Source organism: Ixodes scapularis, unplaced genomic scaffold (genome assembly GCF_016920785.2).
Source record: "Ixodes scapularis isolate PalLabHiFi unplaced genomic scaffold, ASM1692078v2 PGA_scaffold9__187_contigs__length_104089568, whole genome shotgun sequence".
Lineage (NCBI taxonomy): Eukaryota > Metazoa > Arthropoda > Arachnida > Ixodida > Ixodidae > Ixodes > Ixodes scapularis.
Window position 1 is genome coordinate 14474639 of NW_024609884.1, and position 23206 is coordinate 14497844.

The window sequence follows — 23206 nt, forward strand, 5'->3', positions numbered from 1 at the left end:
ATGAACTATGAATATATTTTAAATCAATATTTATTTCGGTAGAAGATGAAGAAAGCAAAGCTGAACGCACCCCATCAACAGGTCTAGAACCGGCTGACCGCGGTTTTTCCGATTAAGCCCTGCCCGCGGCCCGCTTCAGCAGCGCGGACAAACCGCGTAAACGAAAAAAAAAAGAAAAAAAAAAAAATCCAATTGTAAGGTGCGTTTTTTCGTCATATTATTCATTGGAGATTGTCAACACCAGCGTCACCGTTCTTAGTCCCGTGTTCCACATCTGCGTAACTGTGTATCTCAAAATTTCTTTGCGTTCCCGTGTATATTGTGCTCGGTCTTCTGCTGGACCATGCCAAACTTCCTATGCTCTTTGATTTAGGCCTGGTGAGTTTTCTGGGTCCCAATTTATTGTGCAATTGTTATAATAAGCTAAATACTGGATTTATAAATAGATTAGATGTATTCGTCTACCATATGTTCTTCTTTAATTTGCATATAAATGCTTATCTACAGGAATATTTATTTACTTTTTCCTAATTTTTATTTATTTATTTTCTGGCCCTCGAGACAGTGACAGACATCCCATCTGGACCCTTAGCCAAAAAGTTTGGAGACCTCCAGTGGCGTACCAACCTGTTTTTGAGGGGGGGGGGGGGGGGTGCAAACAAAACCCCCCTCCCCCCACCCCAGGGCCGGGGGGCGGTGCCCTTGGTATTCCGTGGGCCTCGCCGGCCAGTGTTTGCCCTGCCCAGTGGCGGCTGTTTCGGGGAGGGGGGGGGGGGCAAACACATGCCTTGCCCCCCCTTTGAGAACTAAGGGGGCAAATGCCCCCCCGGTTGGTACGCCCATGGCGACCCCAGCTCTAAACGAAATAAGTAGTCTTAATTGGGTGCCTCATAAAGAAAAGCAGTGACAAATTAATGCTGCCGCGCGCGCAAGGTTATCACTCGCTACTCTCGAACGCTTTGAGTGAACCTGTCTTAAACATCTGTTCTTGATTCTGTTTCTAGCGCAAGCCGACCTGTTTACGCCAAATCCGTGTTTATCGGAGAGACCCACGAATGCCAGCGGTCGTGCATAGCGTCTCGTGGAGCAATCACCTCGTCGGTGGGGAACAGTGCACCTCGCGACTACGCCGACATTTAGTCCAGCAACTTGACCCTCGGTAGAACACACAGCATTTCAAAGAGCAAGTTGGCCGCTGCCAGTGCCGTATTTCCGCTCAGGTCGTAAGGGGGAGACACCTGCAGCAAAAGAGAGAGAGAGAGAGAGAGAGAGAGAGAAAGAAGAAATACCAATAAGCATTTGTTTTGTGTCGAGGTACGTTACTGCGTCATCAAGGACGCTGTGACGCCCCTCTTCAGAAATCAAGTGTCATAACTGGAAAAAAGAAAAAAAAAAAAAAAAAAGGAAGCACTAGTTGGACCAAACGAACCTCTACCAAGTCTGCGCCAACGATGTTCAGGCCCCTGCATGCTCGAATGATCTCGAGTACTTGGATCATCGTTAAACCTCCGATTTCTGGAGTCCCTGCAAACACAATTGAAACGATAGAGGTGATGTTTGGTTTCGCGATGTTCACGAAACGCCGACGTATGGATGAAATATTTGTCACCGCAGTAGTCTTCACCGTGTCAATTTGTTGGACCCTTCAGTTTATATACATATACATATATATATATATATATATATATATATATATATCTTTTTTTAAATCATAGTAAGCATCTAGAAAAGTTTATGCGCACTCCGCATCATATACGAGTAAGTAACTTACATATATATGCAGTCGCACGAAAAAAAAAAAATTAAAATTATTGATATTTTTTATAGCTCACATGTGTGAAGTCTTCACAGCCCAGAGTATCTCCCCACAAAATATGATCACCGAGTTGAATCTCTCGCTATTCTTAAAACCACCGAATGGAAAGTCTCAAGAAGCCTGATTTAAAGCACACGAGAAACTTTGAGAGTGATTTTCACAGCTTTGCCTTTTTTGTCAAGTGCCATCGCCTAACGGAGTTTTTGAAAATATTCTTATGAAGGAATTTTAGTAAACTTGGTATTGACGTTTTCTGTGGCAACTGAAATACATCGTAAAACTTTGCTTTTTGCCCCAAACCAGGGTAAAAAATTTTTTTGTTGAAAAAAATGTCAAATTTATTTGATGTAAATCAGATTAATTTGATTTGAATCACTGCAGCTAGAAAATAATGATTCTTTACCTCTAGATGTATTTTTGAACATGGGAGATTGATTGATTAATTCAACAATCACTCATAACAATGCGAGAAAAAGAAATGACTATAAATGTAAAGTACAGTTTAATGAACTTTTTACTGCTGTAATTCCTGCCTTACTGAAACGAAAGAGACCGTTTTTTTTTTTTTTTTTTTTTTTTTTTTTTAGCTAGAATCTTATTTTTTTTTTCGAGTTTTGAGTTAATCGCAATAGGACATTGCTTTTACAGTTTTCCTTTCTATCTTTGCGTTCTGATTTTGTTGCAATAGGATGCTACGTAGCTGACGAACAAATCGGAGTTCAACGCTCCGAGTTGCTCAGAAGAGCACTTCTTTTTGCTTGTGTTCAGTCTTATGTAAATCTTTCTTGAGTGATAATTATTACAGCGGAGCTCTTAAGGGCTAGTTTTCCCAGAATCGTGTCCGCCAGCAAATACGTGTTGACACAACACTCCGAACAGCTACCGCCATCTATAAGCGACGGCGGTAACCTTTCAAGCCTTCCCTCTCTGGCTTGCCGACTTGCGGCCGGCCATTACTTCATTCCCACCATAGTACAGCTTCGCTGGTCTTCCTTCTTCCCCAGAGTGGAAAGGTTAAAAGTTATTTGTTTTTTTTTTTGTTTAAATACAAAACAAATACACAGACAGCAACAAGTGATAGACAAATGATAATATATATATATATATATATATATATATATATTTTTTTTTTTTTTTCTGAATACGTTTTTGCGTGAAAGGTTCGATTTAAACCATCATAGTAAAATTGGTCTGATTTAAATCGCGATTTAAATTATTAATTTTTATTATCGACCCTGCCCCAAACGGGACAAGTAAAAACTGCAGCTTGAAATAATTATCGTCCTACTTATTTGCTTTTCACAACTATTTATTTCTAATAAATAACATAATTTTATAAATATTCTATTAGTTTTAGGGTATATGGTTGACCCTTAGAAATTTTCATATGTAGTTAAAATAAAAGTTTTTACTGAGAAATTTCCCTAATGACTCGTGGTAAGAATTGACCTAATTGGAGTTATATATATTTTGCTATATCGTTTGAGAAAAATATATATTTAAATCTGATTGCAGATTCAACATTAGCATTAAGAAATGTACTTGCGTACTGAATTTAGGTGAGATATGCACGTGAATAATAATAATATTAATAATAATAAATTAATAATAATAAAAAAAAAACACTCAAAAACCCTCATCGGTGAAAGTTATGCGAAAAGGAACTCTCCTTGTGGCCTTCGAGCGCCAGGAGACGCTTCGGGTTAACTTTAATTGCAGTCATCCTAGATATATTGTTTACGAACAACAGGTCTACCATGAGCACGCATCACATACGCAAGCACAAAAACCACAAATAGAGACGCAATGAACCTCACACGAGACCTAAATCACGACCCTGTTGACTACTCCACCGCCTTCGACAGGGTGTTTCTCGGAACGCGGGACAAGTCGCTCCCACGAAAAGCACGCATCGCACAGGAGAAAAGGTGGATGTCAAATTGGTCTCTGCCAAAAGGCCTATTTAGTAAAAGTAACGAACTTCGTTATACTTAGGTTCTTAGTTACTTTCGAGTCATTAGCACTTTAATTAATACATTTGAAGTTATGGTTTTAATTCGAAACTTTCTGGGCGTCTTGTTCCGGTGTCCTGCCTCCAGCACGCGCTCGTTGCCTTCCGCCGTTCTCATCCTTTCGGTGGCTCCCTGCTCTTCTTATCCTGTCGGTGGCTCAAGGGCGTCGCGTGCTCACCCGTGCCGGGAGCGTAAGCCGGGTCCAGGCAGTCGATATCCAGCGTCAGGTAAACGGGGCCGTCCTTGAGGAGAGGAAGCACTTTTTCCGCCATGACGGGCACCATGGATTTGTGCCAGACTTCGTGGGCCTGAATGATGCTGAACCCCTGCGGAGCGCGTGGCACCAAGGCCGGCTTGCTATACTCTGTTTCACCTTATGATGTGCCGCAGAAAAGGCTACAAGCGCGAGCTCCTTGCTCTAGGGCACATCAAGGCGGCACAAGCTCTCGTGCGTTCAGAGTAGCTCCCAACGCTATGAGCTCGCGCTTCTAGCCTTGTCTGCGGTACAACATAAGGTGAAATGGAGTATAGAATCAGCGTCTTAGCTGAGACTGTGGGAAAGAAAACACTGCGGAAGCTATTGACGACGTGAGCGAACGAAAGCGTCGCTGTGGTCGGCCCACCACAATTGGCCGAATGCTGACTATGACGTCAGCAAATGATGTCTCATCGACAGAAATAAGAGGAATGTAAGAACTTCAATTTTGACGGTGTTGGCAGTGCTGGTTTGAGAGCGCTATGATTTCAGGCTTCCACCATGCCCATTACAAACACCATCGAACTTGTTGTTCACAAGGTAATGACGTCACGAAAGGTAACCGAACGAGGGCGCCACCGAAACACCTCGCCGCTAATAGCACTCGAGCGGAGTGGCGCGTAAGGTCAAGTCTCAAGCGCTTGCGATCCCCAGGCTTGGCAAATTTTCTTTCACTCAGTATAAGCTAAAACGCTGATATTCTAGCAAGCCGGACCAAGCGTGTATAGAAAAAAGAACAACAAAATAAGCTCGTGTGCACGTGAAGCCACCTTGCTGCGAACATGAGGCTTCTTCAGGCCTACGTTCAACGCCGCACCGGCCTTGTGTCTCTTATTACGTTCTCATTAGGATCTGCTCAGTGGTTCAATCATGATCGTCGATCTCCGGGGGGAGTTACGTATACAAATTTCTTGGAGGGGCTATTGGGTGGAAAAAGGGGGGGGGGGGGGGAGGGCGTAGGTTATAGGTTTGTGTATTTGTGTAGGCAATTCATAGCGGGTGTTGGACCTTGTTGGACACATCCTGGGTGTATGTTAGGATTATTGGGGGGGGGGGGGGGGGGGGGGCGGGGTTAGGGTGTTGGGGTTGTCTACGCATTTGTACAACTTCGATGGTGTTGTTGTTGAACATGCCATAAAAGCAACTTTCACTGAAATAAGAGATAATGCACAGGCGAGCTGGTGGTGCAAAATTATTGAAAAACCCAAAGACACGGGACACACACAATAAAAAAATTTGAGACGTTGTTGTTATGTGCCCTTTTGTGTACGTCTGTGTGCCCCGTGTCTCCGGATTCTTTTTTTAGATAACTTTTACTGCTTTTTTGCAGAAACCACAGAACTTCCCACTTATTACAAGCAGCGAGACACATTCTGATTGTGGCGTCGCGGCTACAAACCGTTTAAAAAATGATGAGTCATTCCACTCTGTGAAGGTGGATAACCAGCGAAGCTGTTTAGCACACGACACAGACGTGACCGTAGATTTTTCGTGTGAGGCAACAGAAATGACGTCACGGCTTCGTGACGTCATGTAACGTCACGACTTCGTGTCACGTGACGTCAATTTTCCTGCTAAATTTAGCGGGGAAACTGCATTAGTGTGGAGGTCACGTGACGTAAATTTCTCCGTAAAATTTAGCGGAAAAAGTTGTACGCTAAATTTAGCGGGGAAATTGAAGTCACGAGACAAGGATTCGTGACGTCACATGTCGTCACGAAGCCGTGACGTCATTTTTGTTGCCGCACACGAAAAATCCACGGAACCCTAGCCACAAACAGCGTCGCGCACGAAGCAGTCACTTACGTGCTGCACACTCCAGCGCTCCTCGTTGGGGCCGTAGACGGTGCCCCGTAGTCCGATCTGGACGACCCGGCGCGTGTCCAAGAGTCCGTCTTCGACGGCCCGAAAGAAGGTGGTTCCGTGTGCTGTCTTGCAGCCCATCATACTCGGGTTCACGTCCGCGTGGGCGTCCAGGTGCAACAGACCGACGGGGCCGTGCTTCTCCTGCACGCCACACCCAACCACTCTCACCAAGACATAACCGAACAAACACCACCACGTATACCAGTCACGACAGCCAATAGCTCCACGAACCAACCAGGAAAGGCTCAATTAAGTAATGCGAAGTTTGGGCTTGGGGAAAAGAAAAGAAATTGGCGCGGTCAATGGCGCGGGGAAAGCGCAAGGGCTGGTCCCGGCGCTCGATTGCTGGGCCTGCTCGGATAAAGTTTATTTTATTTTATTTTATTTTTGTGGGTGAGCAGCATATACCGATCCCCGCAAACTTGAGCGGGACGTGCGCCTCGGTAGCTGACTATTTGCGCATTGCGTAGGATCAGTGACTGGCGGTAATGAGGGCCCGGGCGGTGCTTCCAAAACATTCTTAAAAAAAAAAAAAAAAAAAAAAAATCTTGGCCATGCTTAAAAAAAAAAAAGTTGACGGAAATGTGGAGCTAGGTTTTTATGCTCCTGCCACATAGGATTTCATAAAACCATAAAAACAAAAAAAAGAAAAAACTGGATGCGTATGCAGCTTGTGGTCGGTCAGCCCTTGGAGATATGGCAACGCTAGCTCACGCTGCATTTGAGAACTTTGGCAAGTACAGTTGGATTTTGCTACCTTGGGACTTTTTTGCGCGCATCACGCAGTAGTGTTTAAGGTGGCCTATAGACCGAAGACAGAGTACCAACGAATTAACGTGTACCCAGTAGAACGTGCAGAGTCTGGACCACGCATTGATTCGACGCTCAAGCGAATGGTTAAATGCCATCTGAAATACCCGTGGGCAGTGCCAGGGGTATGCGTACTTTTGTACTGTGAATTAAACAAATAAATAATACATTCATCTGAGACGCAGAGATTAATACTGCATGATGTTCCTAATATGCTACATTTACCATGCCTTCGCTTGACAAAAACATAACCAGAGATACCTTCAATTACTATTAGGAATCTAACCGCACTTTTTGTCTTGCTCATGATTTGGGATCGACCTCTAAATTATAATCGATTTTTCCACTTATCTCCACTAGAGGGGCCTGAATGGCGCATTGAGCAAACAGGTATGAAGCCACCGGAAATAAGCGACTTGCCCCGGAAGTGAGCGTTTGACAGGCTTTGTAACCCTTCCGAGTGCTGGTTCGAAAAGCGTCGAGGGTGCTGGATTTTCGCTTGTTCCCTCAAGAGAGCCAGCTTGTTGCGCAGTAAGAGCGCATGCTGACCCGAGAAGTATCATGGGAAGCCATTCAATGTAAACATTTTGAGATTCTAGTTGATCGAGTGTGAATATGTCCCGAGTTCAAATGCCTCATTCTCGGGATTTAATCCAAAACGGGAGTATTATAACCCAATCACAGACACAAAAAAAGCATGGACCAGAATATCGACTGAATGCACTAGGAAGCCCAGCGCACGCCCGACTTCCGGGACAAGCATCGAACTTCCGGTGGCTTCACTTGCGCCAGGCTCGGAGAGCAGCTAAGCGCCATCCAGCCCCATATAGTAGAAATCAGTGAGTTTTTCAAGCTTCAAGATACAAGTCCAGGAAGTTGAGACGCTTCCCCTTATTTTATGAACATAACAACCTTTATATATCAAGCGCACCTTAATTAAAACAAACATTACCAAGAAAAAGAAACGGCAATGCAGTTGCAATTCTTGCATTTCATTTCGTTTCACTTAACGTCTTCGTGGTGCATTGTAAATTGTAATGGGACTGTCGAATTTTCCACTAGTTTTAAGTGAACGCTAGAACAACAGGTGAGTAATAATATTTATTTTTGCTTAAAAGAAAGAAATTAAACGTGAACTTGCATATTTAATGCTCGCCGTAAAACTCCAACATAAAAAAAAAAGTAATTATAACATTTATTACGTTTAGGTTGTCATAAAACTAATCTGGCTTTCGGGGAAACAAGAAAAAAAGAAAAAAAAAAAAAAACAGCAGTTTTGGAACAACTACGTGGTCAATTGAATAGTGACTTCAGGGAAACAAGACGCATGCCGCAAGCAGAACCTTGCGCTTTATGGTCCAAAATTTCCGAAGCGGACCTGCAAAGTCCTAACGTTTCACTCCCGAGGCCAAGGAGGACCCTAACCTTGACAGCCTTGAGGATGGGGAAGGTAACCGTGTGATCTCCTCCAATGCCCAGAGGGACGCAACCATGACTCAGCACATTCCGGACAAAAGCCTCAATGTCCGCCATGGCCCGCTGCATGTCGTACATGGTCACCGGGACGTCGCCGATGTCGGCGATCTGGAGAGAGTCGAACGGGGCCGCTCCTGAAAGCGAAGCATGCATCGGAAGAGAAGAAACCTCGCCGTCTTCCGATTACTGCAGGCTAGCATCTTGAACGCAGCCGACACTCTAGTCCGATGGAGCCTATGCGGAGAGGAGGTCGTCTGCTTCTTGCGCAAAAGTGGCGGTGACGTCAGAACGACGCCGAGCTCTTATTGGCTGATTGAAAAAAAAAAAAAAATAATGGGTAGACCTCAATGCTAAATGCCTTGAGGTCTACCAACTATTTCATTCCTTCAGCCAATAAGACCTTGGCGTCGTCCAGACGTCACCGCCACTCTTGCGCAAGAAGCTGACGACTTGCTCTCCGCATATACCAACACAGTGTTTGCAGACAAGCCCGCTTTGCCCGCACCAGGTGTGGGCACTGCGCGTGCGCAGAAACTGAATTCGAGAGGAGTGAAGCGTTTGCGCATGCGCAGTACCGACTGCAGCGCCACCGCAGTGGCGTGACGCCTGTGAGATGAGTTGGTCTATAGAGAGTTTTAGGGAACCGTTTTCGCACTTCCGATACGGTACGACGGGCCCTCCAGTATGAACTGCGCGCGTATGAAAGTCTTCTGTGGTGGCACATGCGCAGTGCGTACCGGAGGGCAAATCGTACCGTATGCGATGTGCAAAAACGGTTCTCTAAAACACTGTAATGAAGCGCACCGTCACGACGCTCCCCTTTTTTTTTTTTTGCGTTTGGTATTATTAAATAAACCAAACGCGCAGAGGAAAAAAAAAAAAAAAAGGCGCAGGAGCACGGCGCCTTTTCTGCACGTGTCTGGTTTAGCCGGCGATTGCACAAAGACGTCGAGAGCGCCGTGACGGTGCACTTTTGGCGCGCTGCTTGTTGGATGTCTGTAGCGTCGGGGAGTGTATGCGGTGCGCAAGTTCGTCTGCTTCTTTTGTAGGGTTTGTGGTGACGTCAGAACGCCGAGCTCCGATTGGCTCTGATCGAAGGATAGTGGGTAGACCTCAACACAAGCTGCCTTGAGGTCTACCCACTATCCTTCTATCAGAGCCAATCAGAGCTCGGCATTCTGACGTCACCACCACTCCTGCAAAAGAAGCAGACAAACTTGCGCTCTGCATAGCACCCCTGAATCAATATAAACATTTTCTGGTAGCAAAATGAAGAGGTTTGAACGTACTTTAATTAATATGTATTTAGGCAGTATGTCAACAACGACTATTTGACATATTTCAACATTAGACAAACTTGTGTCACCTTTTTTTTTTTTGATCAAATTTAGTTGAAAAGAAAATGGTGGCACAAGTTTTTTTTTTTTTTTTAACTTTAGGAATAGGTTTGTTGGGGATTCAGTTACCGGTTATGCTACGGATACGATTCATGTGCTTTGGAATGCATTTTCAACAAAATTAGGAGGGTTTCGTATTTTTCCTCCTCACTTTTTGGGGATTCTTTGACGATATACGCGGAGTTTGTAGTCCGAGTTCCAGCAAGAAATTAGTTTACGCCTATAAACAGCTGGTAACCTGCCGCAGCAAACGCCGGGCTTCGAACCTATGAAACTGCTGAAACTGCAATGACCTGGCGCCAAGTGATTCACAAAAATACGGCACTGTTATCTTTATTCCGGTCTGCGTCATGCAGATAGAGGAGCGACAAAATATGGCCGTAAGTTGTTGAAAAAACAACAACAACAACATCGGATGCCTTTTCTCAAGAGCATTGAGAGCAGAACCCTAGTTTTTGACCCTCCCTTAACTGAATGACTTACTAGTGGCCATGTTGTAGGCTCTGATCAGCGACGACTCGCAGCGCACTTGGCGGGGACCGAAGCGGGCTCCACTTCGGTACGAAGTGCCACAGTCGAAAGGAATGCCGTACACGGCGGCGTCGAGGCCTGAGGAGAAACGCCAGGTTTTCACGACCTGAAGAGGAATCAAGGACCATGCGCACCGGCGAAGCTGACTGCGTTTGTCCGGGAGTTCCCATTTATACAATGCCACATCTACAGCTTCGTCACTTTCCCTTTCCGTTACACGCTCACCCAAAGTTTCACATACTCAACATTCACCCTACGCATGAAGCCCCAATGATCCCAACAACAAAATGCAAAAATTAGTGTAAAAAAAAAAAAAATATATATATATATATATATATATTATTTTTTTCCCCTATTATATGGCACACTCGAGCTTGTGCCTCTACTAAACGTAGCCACTCAATCGAGACACAAGGAAATCAAGCGCCTCCTCCAGCCTTGACGAGGAGGGCGTTGGGTGTGGAACGACTTTGCCGCCCCACGCGTAAGCTCAGTTGAGAAAGCGCTGGGGTGGGCTCCCTGGCTCGTTGGCTCCGCCCCATGACGTCGTTTTACTGGGGTAAAGCCGACGTTCTGCAACCTTCGAAATGGCGAGTGCACTCGAGCTGCTGGTTATGAAATATTACAAACAAATTCAAAATATAAGTTGCATTTTTATAGTAGTCTGGCTCTCATGTTGTGCGATATTCTAGAACAAGGGCAACTGTGTGAGTGTGAGTTTCGCACACTTCTCCACAACAAACTCAACTTTTCAACTTTTTTTTTTTTAACATTTTGCATAGCCGGCGATGGAAGACGCCACATGACGCTCGAATCAAACCGAAAATTAGACGACAAAATTATGCTTTTCAAAGTCATGACCTCGTCAACGCCGCGTGCGTTGATGAAGTGAACCAATCTCTGCTGTGATTTTAATTACGAACGAAGTTCAGGTTATGAACGAGTCAATCTTCTTCTTCTTCTTCTTCTACTACTACTACTACTACCACTACCACTACCACTACCACTACCACAACAAAACAAAACAACAACAAAACAAAGCAACAACAAAACAACAACACAACAACAAAACAACAACAAAACAACAACAACACAACAACAAAACAACAACACAACAACAAAACAGAACAACACAACAACAAAACAAAACAACACAACAACAAAACAACAACAAAACAGAACAACCCAACAACAAAACAAAACAACACAACAACAAAACAAAACAACAACACAACAACACAAAACAAAACAAAACAAAACAAACAAAACAACAACACAAAACAAAACAAAACAACAACAACAACAACAACACATTTGCTTTTACTAGGTAGAAAGCCATCGTGCAAAAATACTCGCTCTTCTTGTTGACCAGGGGCCCTATGTTGCGTTTTTTGGACTCCCACGGCGACTATGAAGAAAGAAGTGACGTCAGCAACGCAGCAAACGCAGATTGAATGTTGATTTTGTTTTCTTCTGTCAACATCCAATCTGCGTTTGCTGTGTCGTTGACGTCACTTCCTTCTCTCTAGTCGCCGTGGGAGTCCAATAAACGCAACATAGGACCTCAGCTAATAACCATTTCAAATCCCCGTCTGCCTTGGTATCCTGACAGACGAACAAACATGTGGCTACCTTCCACCAAGAGCTCTTAAACTTTGCCAAATGTTTTAAATGAAGAACCCTGTGGTTCTAGCTTGTGCCGGAAGCGTTCATTTATCAAGAAGCGTCGTCGCCCAAAAATTGTCCAGCAACAAGAACACCGGCTCGTGGTGCCTTGATTCAGATGGTTATAGTGACCACTTCAGCACCAGGAAACGTTTGGACACGCAGTGCCACCGAAAGGCTACATTAGATGCTGATGTAAGCCACCTTGGAGTAATTCTAGCAACTCCTCTGTACCAGCTCCTACAGCAGTGTCATCTCGTGGAGCGAAGAACAAATCTAGCGAACGATTATTTCGGTTGAGATTTGCCAGACGGCGACGCCGTCTACAGCTGCAGCATTTGGGGTGCCGAAAATGCCGCTTTCTTGCCCAGTGAAAACTGCGCTCCTGGCTTGGAATTATAGAGTAACTACCGTGTGACACTACCAGATTAATACAATTAAGCAATTTATTACAGCACTGAGTAACTCATTCCATTGACACACTAAGAGTACCGAGGTTTTGTAAACTTGTTACAGTAATGCAACTACTTTCATCTCTGATGTGCAGTCAATTTATAAATGGAACACACGCAGGGATAGAATTGAACTGTACAGAACATAGGGTAAAATGCGTAACTTAATGAGCCAACCTATCGGACATTTCCGCGTTGCGTTTGGTTGGGGAAATAACTTCTGAGCACCGTCTGTCTTGTTTTCAAGTTTCGCTTTGGTTACCTTCTTTAAAGCTGCGGTTACTTCTTGCGATAAAATATTCCTCTAGTCACAATGTGTTTTATTGGGTATCATTGTATCTTTCCGTCTTTGTTTCGTTGCCGTAGTTTATTTTTATCCTTCTAACTGTTCTTCACTACTGTTATTTTCGCACTTCCTGGTGATGTAGCTTTCTTCAAAAATGCTTTTTACTCGAAATTTTTGTGAAAAACAAAAAACAACAGCATCTCCACAATTTGAATCATAATGTAACACCTAAGACCCTGGCGCGGGAAAATGAAGAAACTTCCAAGTCGAAGAAAATGACAAAGTAGAACAACAAGTCGAATCAAATATAACCATAGTTCACCTACTGTTGTCTTTTTCTTCAACTTGAAAGTTTCTTAATTTTACCGCACCAGAGTCTCGGTTGTTACATTGTGATTCATTGTCACCAACTTGCCTGCAGACCCACTGTTATTTCCATAAGTTGATTGACGATATCAAAGGGACCATACGACATCTTTCTTTTCTCAATACTGCCTAGATGTAATCCTCGATGTTGAAACTTGGAGTTCGTTCAGAGTAGACAATTCACCTCTCGTCTTCGACACACCGGCATTGCTGCGTAATTGGAACGCCGAGTATAGCCTGAGCTGGCTGCTGCGGCTCCCACTGGTCGAAGCTGATTGGTTACCGTATACTAAAGACCACCCTATCCAATGTGATTATAAAAAAAAAAAAGTTGACTGAAGCCACTGTGAGCAACATATGAGACTGCGCCAAATGTCGATTATAGTCGTTGTTTGTCACATCAAGCAAAAACAAAGTTTTGCGCATTATGCATGCGCTCCGCGAAGCAGTTGTTTCAAGATTTGGTTCTCGCATGAAGAAACGATGCTTAATGGCGTTTGAATATCTGCGTCTTGATAAAATAAATGGTAAGCTAATCTAAAACTAATTCACACAGTATATCTTAATTCACCTCATAGACGAGTAAATCAGCAGTGTTGGGAAGTAATTTAAGTACATTGTACTTAAAGTACTACTTCAAGTAGGTTTAGGAAACCTGTACTTTACTTGAAGTACATTCTCTGAGTATGTACTTGTACTTCACTTAAAGTATTTTTTTTTGTACTTTCCGAGGAAAGTACAATTTCCGACCTCAAAGTACATTCCCCGAATTTGGTTTTGTTAAATTTGTATCACGAAATGATGCTTCGTCAATTCCTAAGAAATACTGCAGCACTGTGGAAGTATAGCTTCCACAGTGCTGCATGCTCGCACTGCTGTGAGAGCACGTGGCTTTGTCTTGGGCCTCATTCACACGCGCTCGCGCAAGTAGCTTTAACAGAATTGGAGTACTATATACTTTGTTTGATACTTAGTGTACAAAGCTGTCAAAGCTGCTGGCGCGAGCATGGGGTTTGATCTCGCAGATCATATGCACGCGTTCTCGCGCAAACGAAACCATAGATGAAGCCAGCCACGCGCTCACGCCAGGAGCTTTCATGATCCACCGCTGGCTTCCCAAGCGACTTCCGGTCGCTCCGTCTTTGCAAGCCTGTCGAGCTTGCTTATGTCACTAATGCTAGAAAGCTTCAATGCTACACGAACATCAAAGCTGGGGATGTAGCGAGGGCCTTCAGCTGTACGATTTAACAGCCTTGGAGGACACAAATTGATTTATAAGAAAATTCGAAAAATTTTGAGTAAATCTCACACTTCTTGGCTCTTTTGGCGTTCACCTGGATAATTAATGGTTAGATGTTTCATCGACGTTTCAAGCACAAGCAGCGGTGTTAGGGTGGGCTTTGTTCATTATTTTTATAAACCGGAAGTTCGCTGGGACGTTAAAGAATGGAGCACCGCCTGGTGGCGTTTACAAAGAAACGGGTCTATACTAAGTATGAAACGGAGTATAGAAGACTGCAAGCAAGACTACTGGTTGCCGACATGTCTCTGCTCATGCGGACAAGCTCGCGCGATTTCAAGCTTGCCAAAGCTATGTTCACACGCAAGCTGCACGTGCTTGCACTCATGGGGTACAAGTCGGGACGTTATGCTTGTCATTGTCTATATACGTTTTTGGTTCCCTTTAGTTCTCAGTCACGTGGGTATGTCTAGAAATTAAGAAAAAAAGTAAAATGCATTTTTTATTTGGTGGGCGATGCAGAACAAAATATGCATCAACGTTTTTGTATATGCATACTGCTTCGTAATTTGAAAATTAGGTTACAACCTCGAAACCATTGATCGATATAAAAATAAATACCCCACAACCACGGTTTAGTTTGCGGCTCAAATAAAGATCAAAATACCCCCCCTCCAAAAAAAAAAAAAAAAAAAAAGGCAGCAACAACATTACTGTCTTTGCTGGATCAAGTTTCAGTGAACACGATGATTCGCAACTTTCAGCGATGGTGGTACCGCGGTGTGAGAATCGCGCTCCCTAGCTCCTGGATGATTGGCTTCAGAATAAAGGTGCTTGCCTACCCATTCCTGACGTAAAAAAGTAAGGCTCTAATACTGTTCGTACATAGCAAAACTAAAATTACTCACGCGCCGCAGACCCAGCCTCTAACTGCTGTTCTTTGACGATAATCCAGATGACAGCCATTTTGATAGGCGCTAGTGCGACCCCTATAGGCCGTGAAAGTTGCGAATATTGAACAATGGTTGAAACGTGTTGAAAAGCAACCTGGTCAAACGTTCAGATGAAAGTTTTTAAGACACTTCTGTAACTTCTGCTTAGTTTTTCCCAACAAGACGTTACCTTCGTGTGGTTGACAATAGCAACCATGCACAGCCATTCAGAGATACGAAGTTAGTCACTGATAATATGAGAACGGAAGGCGTCTCTTTCAGATGCCCTGAACCTCGGGTGAACCGAGATCGGCGCTGGAAGCATACCATGACGCAGCGCGGACGCATCTCCCGGACGGTATACAGGCGAGCCTGTGTTCCCGCGACAGTAGAGTCATTTCACCGGGAGCCCAGAACGCTGCAAGGCTGTCCTGGACATCCCTCTCAACTTCGTGCGTGCAGTCGAGAACTAAAGACATCTCTGCCCTTCTTATCGTGTCGGTGACCATAGTTCCTATTTCATGAGTTGCAGTGATGCAGTGGTATTTCACTGAACAACCAGTGCCGGAGTGCTCGAGTTCCACCCGTGAACCGTGCACGGTCGTGACGTGCCCAGTATCGTTTGAAACCCGGCTGATTGCGATAAAGTGTCAGAGAGCTTACCGAAACATGCTTATATAAATTAAGCGCAATTTAGTCAAAATTACCACTACTGCGCTCTAAAATTAGTCATACATTGATTGCAGAAAGCAATGCAATTACTTCGCAACTACTTTCCTTTAAGAGCGACCCGACTTCAATGATGTGATAGCCCTTTTTCTCTTTGAGTTGTATTCGTCTATTCCTTCCCTTACCGATGATTCAGTACGTATACGGTGTTTTACATTCATTACAGTTTGTGCCTTTGTTTCACCTACTTCATTGGTGGTATAATGTGGGGTCTGAGGTCCGAGTGCGATGGGAGCCAGTTGTATTTTTTTTTTTTTTTTTTTGCGACGCCATCATTATTGTAGTGTTCTATTTATCATGGCAGTTCAAATTGAAATAGATTTATTAGTATTAAGAGTCACTACAACATCTAATAGAGACTCAAATTATCAGTAAACAGAAGAAATGGTCCACATGAGTCATGATACGATAGTCAAATTTCAAGATACACATCGTAATCGCATAATCTTTTTTTTTTTTTATCTTATTCTTGAGAATTGAAAACAGTCTCGCTTCACGTATGGGGGGGGGGGGGGGGGGGCTCTTCTGTATACACCTCTGCGGGTGTGCTGGCTCCGACAGTACCCCATCGGTGCGCAGCCTCGGTGCTTTCAAAGCCCCATGAGTTGGCAGAAGGGCAAGGAGGCAGACAACGCTCAGTGTATTTTTGCCTGTCAGTGACTCTAGAAAAAGAAGCTCCAGCGTGAAACAATCACGAAACAAGTACCTGTAATTGTAATTCAAATTTTTCAATAACTCTGTATAAAATAAGTAATTAATTACAACTACAATTACTTCAGTCAATTTACAGTAATTGAATTCCTACCGAAATATGAAAAAAAAACACAATAGTCTGCTATTGTTTCCGCTGCTATTGTTTCTGAAATTTCACCGCTGAAATCACGCTTTTGTCTCTTTTTCTTCACGATTCAGTTTACGCGCGAAACCCACGAAGTGCCTGTCCTCATGCGGTAATTATCGTAAGTGGTGCGCAGTTAATACTATTTGCATCCAATATCATTTGATGGTTTCAAATTTCTGGCGTGAAACTTCGTTCGGTCGTTTGCGAGTGCGAACGAGTCAGCCCAAACGCGTCTTTGGCGCTTGCTGCGGTATTAGGGAGTTTTCGTGGATTGTTTTCGTCTTCACGCAGCGCTCTCCGCAACCGACACCCGGAACTCTGCAGCCAAGGCGATCGGCGCGCAGCCCGATCGCCTTGGCTGCGGAAGACTTAGCGGAGGGGGGAACGCGGTCTACGAAAACTCCCTATTTTCCGCTTATAGGTAGGGTTCCGTGTTCTCGGATAAATCCGAAAAAAATTCGAACAACACTCGCCGGTAAATTTTCCGTCAATTCGCATTTATCAAAAAAAAAAAAAAAACAAAAAAACTCAGAATATATAATTGAAAATAAATATCTATTCGAGAAATCGAGATTAATAATCCAATAATCGTCGAATATATCGAAATAGGAAAAGAAATCTAAGCACCATGAATCTTTTTGCCGAAATAAAATGTATATTCCACGTTTTACTATACTTCGTCTCACCCTACGATGGACTAAAGGCAAAAGCTACGGACCGCCAGATCCAAACACGAGCCACTTAGAAATTGTGCGCTATTTCGCTTCGATGCACGTACCGCTGATGAGGGGACGGGTGGACAGTGGTTCGAATCGAAGACCACTGAGTGACTCAACAATTTTACATCGCAAAGGAAGCCACGACATATATACGCTCTTTATTTTGCAGCGTCGAAGCTATGGAAATGATGCGGCGCTTTTGGATTCAAACGTTATTCGTCCACCCCTAATCAATGTTAAGCGTGTCATAGTATAGCGTGAAATGTGATTGGACATGGTGGCCCGGGGCTTTGGCCTTTAGTCCATCGTAGGATGAGACAAAGTACACTTCATTGCATAGCAAGTATGACCCCACGATTCCGCGTTGTGGTATCGGCGCTCATTGTTACATCTGACTATGGGCTTGCATACACACGTATTATGACATCGCTTGGGTATTTTACTACATTTCTTTCTGTATTTAATACATTTTGAATTGGTGTTTGCTTTCGTCGATTTGGGTTCCTGTTTTGAAATGTTAAGAACTATATGTGCATCTTGCAATAAACAGGCCGTAAAACATCGTATTTTTTACACTTCTTTTACATGCAGCAGGAACGTATAACAGTAATTACGAGAAAGAACGTATAAACACATTCGGTTCAATGATGTGTCAGCTTCTGTCAACTGTTTCATAAAGCACAGCCAAAGAACAGCCATGTAAACCAACGCTAAAATGGTCCGCGAAAAAAAAAAAGAAGAAAAAAAAAAGACGGCTTGTACAGCCAGTTGTCGCTCGAGCAGTTTGGCGTGTTTGATTCCTTCTGATAGGTATAAGATTTAAAAGCGCGAACAGGCAGGGACGATTGGAAATAACACAAACGACAGGGGCAGGCGCTTATGTTATTTCCTATCGTCCCTGTCTGTTTTCGCTTTTAAACCTTATGCCTACCATGAACCAACTAGCCCAAACCAAAGTTTTAAAAAGGTTCCTTCTGAGTTAGCCGAGTCTTCGGACCTGACACGGACTTTGCAGGACCAGAAAAAAGCGACATTAGAACGGGTTTAAAATCTCAATGACCATGGTACAACAGGTCCGCGGACCTATTTCATGACGTTTGCCCACGTGATACGCAACATTCCACAGGTCTGCGGACTTGTCCCCGGACACGTTCCTATGGTTACGCGGACCAGCTCTTGAGTTTTGCATGCTTTCTTCGCCTGGATCATGGCGGATTTAGAACCGCAAGAAATGTGACGTCACTGATTTCGTAGGAGGTTGTCCGGGGACAAGTTCGCCGTGTGAATACACCTTTAACATGTCTCGGGAAAAACCGTGCCATCGCGTATTGAGGGCGGCGACTGGCAACTGTCCTATCGATGTTATCGAATCTGCAAAAGCATCGATCTCGGAAGATCCTGCGGAAATGGAAAGGGACTTACCGTGCGCGGTTGTCGCGAACGGGAGACGCATGAAGGTGGCGATGCCTCCTGGACGTGGGCAGTCATTCCCGGACAACGGTTGGTGAAAGTTGGACTTGAGTCGCGAAGCGAGTTTCGCCGTCCGAGTTTTCGCTACGCTCTTGGAAGCGAGAAGGTTAGCGAGACCGATAGGACGCATCTCGGCCTTACCGTCGCGTGCGGAAACTCTAAATGAACGGTACGCTGCGCCGAACGCGACAGAGAAATTTCGCCGGCGGATGTGGACTGTTCGACAACGTCAGAGCTGGGCCTGCCCTACTAGTCTCGTTCGCTCCGCTCGCCCTCGAAAAGTAATAAAACTAAAGAGAGATAGAGAGAAAAATAAAACGCAGCTGCGTACGAGCGGATGATTCCACCTACCCTAGATAACGCTATGCGAGGTAGCGACAAGCCCTCCTCCCCTCGCTCATGTCGTCTGCTAGCGCGCGGTCCGCCATGTTTTTCGGCCGTGTTCGAAATCTTCCGAGTTACTCCGGTGGGTAATGTCACGTGACAATCCAAATAGAAGAACGCTAAACGCGGGTAGGTTTTCGGACGTCAAGGTACCAAACTGTTACTCGAGAATGAGGTTGAGGCAAATCCGCCATGTTTTTCCAAACCGGAATTGCGGAACGCGGGCACGGAACAATGGGAGAGCGCGTAGGCACATCAATCGCTGTCGCTACTTAGCAAAGCGCCAGTCGAGGGACTTCTGTTACGCCGTCGCCTGCCTGCCAAAGCGAGATATATATAATAGAAAAACTACCTCACATATGTTTCCGACCTCAAGGCAGGGAGTCCCGTGATTAGATAAGGACGTTCTAGCGCGACTCTTTCACTCGTTTATCTCGGTGTTAAATTGTAGCGCTTTAGGAAATACTGAACCGCGAACATTGGTGCGTATGTTTGAGTTAAGCTTTACGTGATGATTATAGTGACTGATAGCTTTAAAAGAGTTTAAAAGAAAATGAAACACTGTTAAACAGCCTAGAAAAGTCATAAATATTACAAAATAAATTAATTTTTTTTTTTTTGTAAAATGATTAATAGCGTCGTCTAGGCTGTTTGTGGCTATACGGCATGCAAGTGCTTCAAAAGGCTTTTTTGGCGCATCGGAACGCAAGGAGGGGCAGGCCAATCAAACGGTAACGTATGATAACGCTCAAGGGAACACACAATAATCGAGCCATCCAAGCACCCGCAGTCATTAATTAAAGTCTGTTGGGAAAAAAAAAGAAAACAACACGTGGAGGCATCGGGGGGTAAACAAACGCACGAGGTGCCCAAAGGGTAAACCGTAGTGCAGAAAAGGGAAAAAAAAAATAAACGTTTAGTCGAAGGAACATACACAGAAGGGAACGTCTTAAACTCAGCTAGCTGATGTATTTCTCAAGCATCATATACATAGGGTGTCCCAAGTCACCAGGCTCGATCTAAAATGAACCGTAAAAACCGACGCCTGCACGTAGTAATCTAAACATTTCGTCAAAGGTGTATTTCACAGGTCGGTTTTTTCTTGTAAAATTACTGAGCGTAACTCCCTTTCTTTAAAAAAAAATATGGCCAAAAAACTTGCCAGGATCAAACGGCGGGCGGCGACGCAGACGACCAAGTCGAGTTGCTGGACGCGTTTGGCGCGTGTATTGATAGATGGCGTCGGGAGCAGGCGTCGGAAGGTGTAGCCGACCAGCGAAAGAAAGCAGAGGACACGCAGACGAAATCCGGTGAGCGCCGTCGTTATGCAAACGACTTTTTTTTTTTTCAACTTTAAGTATTGCTTTTATTATCTTCATTTATTATTTAACCAAAGGTACCTATTACAAAAAGGTTATGTTCAAGTTAATAAACCACGGTGGTCTCGAGCAGCCTTCATAAGGAGGTAGCGCCATCTATCAATACGAGCGCCAAACGCGCCCCGCAACTCCACTTGGTCGTGTGCGTCGCCGCCCGCCGTTGACCCTGGCAAATTTCTTGGCCCTATTTTTTACAGAAAGGGTGCTACGCTTTCCAATTTTACAAGAAAAAAACGACCTGTGAAATACAGCTTTGACAAAAAGTTTAGATTGCTACGTGCAGGCGTCGATTTTTACGATCCATTTTAGATCGAGCCTGGTGACTTGTGACACCCTATATATACCCACACACGAACTCTCAACCACCTATGCGCACAGATCTCTTTGTTGAAACCACTTTGAACAAAGAAGATCTACGCGTAGAAGATGGTTGAGAGTAGCTCTGTGGGTATATATAGGATGTTTGAAAAATAAATCATCTGAGTTTGAGACGTTCCCTTCTGTGTCCGTTGCTTTGACTAAAAGTTTTTTTTTCTTTTTCTGCACCACAGTCTCAGGTGTTAAACGAAATGATTAACTAGCGCCAGCTCGCCTGCGCACTTAGTCTTTTTATCCCTATTAGCATGCCGTAGATGCCTTCTTAGAAACGGTGCCTTTTGTAAGCTTCTGTACAAACGTAGTTCACATGATTGTGGCTCAATTTTATGGAAATGGTATTTGAACGCACTCGTAAGTTTGTCCCAGTGGAAAGAAGAAAGAAAAACTTGAACAGTCCTTGGATTACAAGGGACATAATCCACCACAAAAGACGATTATCAAGGTGTAGAGCAAGAGCACGCCAAAAAAACACGACGGGTTTCAGCAGGCAAAAATAGAGTTATTGAGAAAAGAGCTCAAAGCAAAGATAAAAACTTCGAAAACGATTTTCTTTAATGTAAACATGCAAAACTTTTTGAGATATTCACCGCAGAAGTTTTGGCGACAATCGAAACCAAGTAAAAAGTAATTACCAAAGTGATAGTAGAAGAAGTGATTCAAGACAAGACTGAAATTGCAATTTGCTTTAAACAATATTTTGTCAGTATTTTTTCCGCTGATAATAACATTTTACCAACATTTTGTTTGTTTGAGAACGTGCCCCCAATCGAAGACGTGGAGGTCTCAGAGGAGGGAATTTTTTCACGGCTACTTCTTATCGTTCCAAAGAAAGCCGCCGGACCGGATGAGATTGATATCCAATTCCTGAGGTGTAGCGAATGGTGTTCAAAATATCTTACGATCATTTTTAATAAATCGCTTTCAGATGGTTTCGTTCCCAATGACTGGAAGCTGGCCAAAATAATACCTATTCTTAAGACTGGAAATGCTAGTAAGGTCTAATTATAGACCGATATCATTAATCTCTACTTGTAAAATACTTGAGCATGTTGTTTTGAAGCATATAAGGATGTTTTTAGATACCTACACTGTATTCGATAAAAAAACAGCATGAATTAGTAACAACAGCAGTAACAATATCCAGTGATTTAAGTTCGAACAAACATGTTAATAATATAATCAAGAAAGCCACAGCTAAACCCTGATCACTAAGAAAATCATTAAAAATAGCAACCACTGAACTTAAACTACTAGCTTATAAAATGCGATAAGACATAAATTGGAGTATGCTAGTGAAGTTTGGAATCCTCACGCAAAAGATTTAATATTGAATTTAGAAAAAAAAAAAAATGGCACTACGTTTCATTTTTTTTGAAGTACAAAAGACTGAATTCACCAACTGAGCTGTTTTTTAAGGCAAGTCTCTCCTTATTAGAAGAGGGGAGAAAAAATAGGCGTTTAAAAATGATTTTCATGATTTTAAATGGTACACTGCAGATTGATAAACACAAATTCATAAAACCCCATCTATATACAATCACACGTAATAAGCATACTCGGACCAACCGAAGAGCACAGATTCAACAAAGAATGTTTCAAGAATTCTTATTTCCCTCGAACGATAAGTGAGTGGAATAAACTGCCTCAAAGCGTTGTTAAATCCAAAACGGTTTCGGATTTTGTAATGTGCCTCCCATATAACCAATAGACCTCATGTTATCATTTTGTTGTACTTCTAGTGCTATTTGATATGAGTATAGGTGTAAAGTCCTTTATTTTTGTCATTGTGTTCTGCATGTCTATTACACTGTCTATTGTTTTTTGTACTCACTCCTATCATAGTCCCCACTGGGGGACTGATAGTATTACGAAATAAATAAATAAATCAATATTAAGTGAAAGTAGAAGATCGCATATCTGTTTGAATGAAGTCTAGAAAACTATATTCAGCAATTATTTGATGACAATGAACAATCGCATTAAAGTTTATCTGTTACCAAAAAATTGTCGCAGTCTTTAAAATCAATTGTGAACAAGTCCGTCGTTTCGGGCGTGCTCAAGCACGCGTACTTTTTTTTAAAATTTTTTATTCAAAAGTTTAGGTTACACTTCGAACAAACAAGTATATAGGCGAATCGTGACAATTCCCAGCCGGCTTTTGATTCAATTTTGGCTTCTGGACTAGTGACCACGACCGCACT

The 23206-nt window shown here is 43.5% G+C and overlaps 1 protein-coding gene across 1 annotated transcript; it reads right to left on the minus strand.

The window, feature by feature from the left end:
• Positions 1–15: 15 nt before the first annotated feature.
• Positions 16–19159, minus strand: LOC115333104 (guanidinobutyrase). Its single transcript, XM_040217463.3, has 7 exons — positions 18817–19159; positions 10117–10242; positions 8186–8370; positions 5891–6091; positions 4007–4154; positions 1430–1524; positions 16–1238 (listed from the first exon to the last, which is right to left on the minus strand). Exons 1-7 carry the CDS (start codon positions 18992–18994, stop codon positions 1137–1139), a joined length of 1035 nt encoding a protein of 344 aa, XP_040073397.2. The 5' UTR covers positions 18995–19159; the 3' UTR covers positions 16–1136.
• Between the last annotated feature and the right edge of the window lie 4047 nt (positions 19160–23206).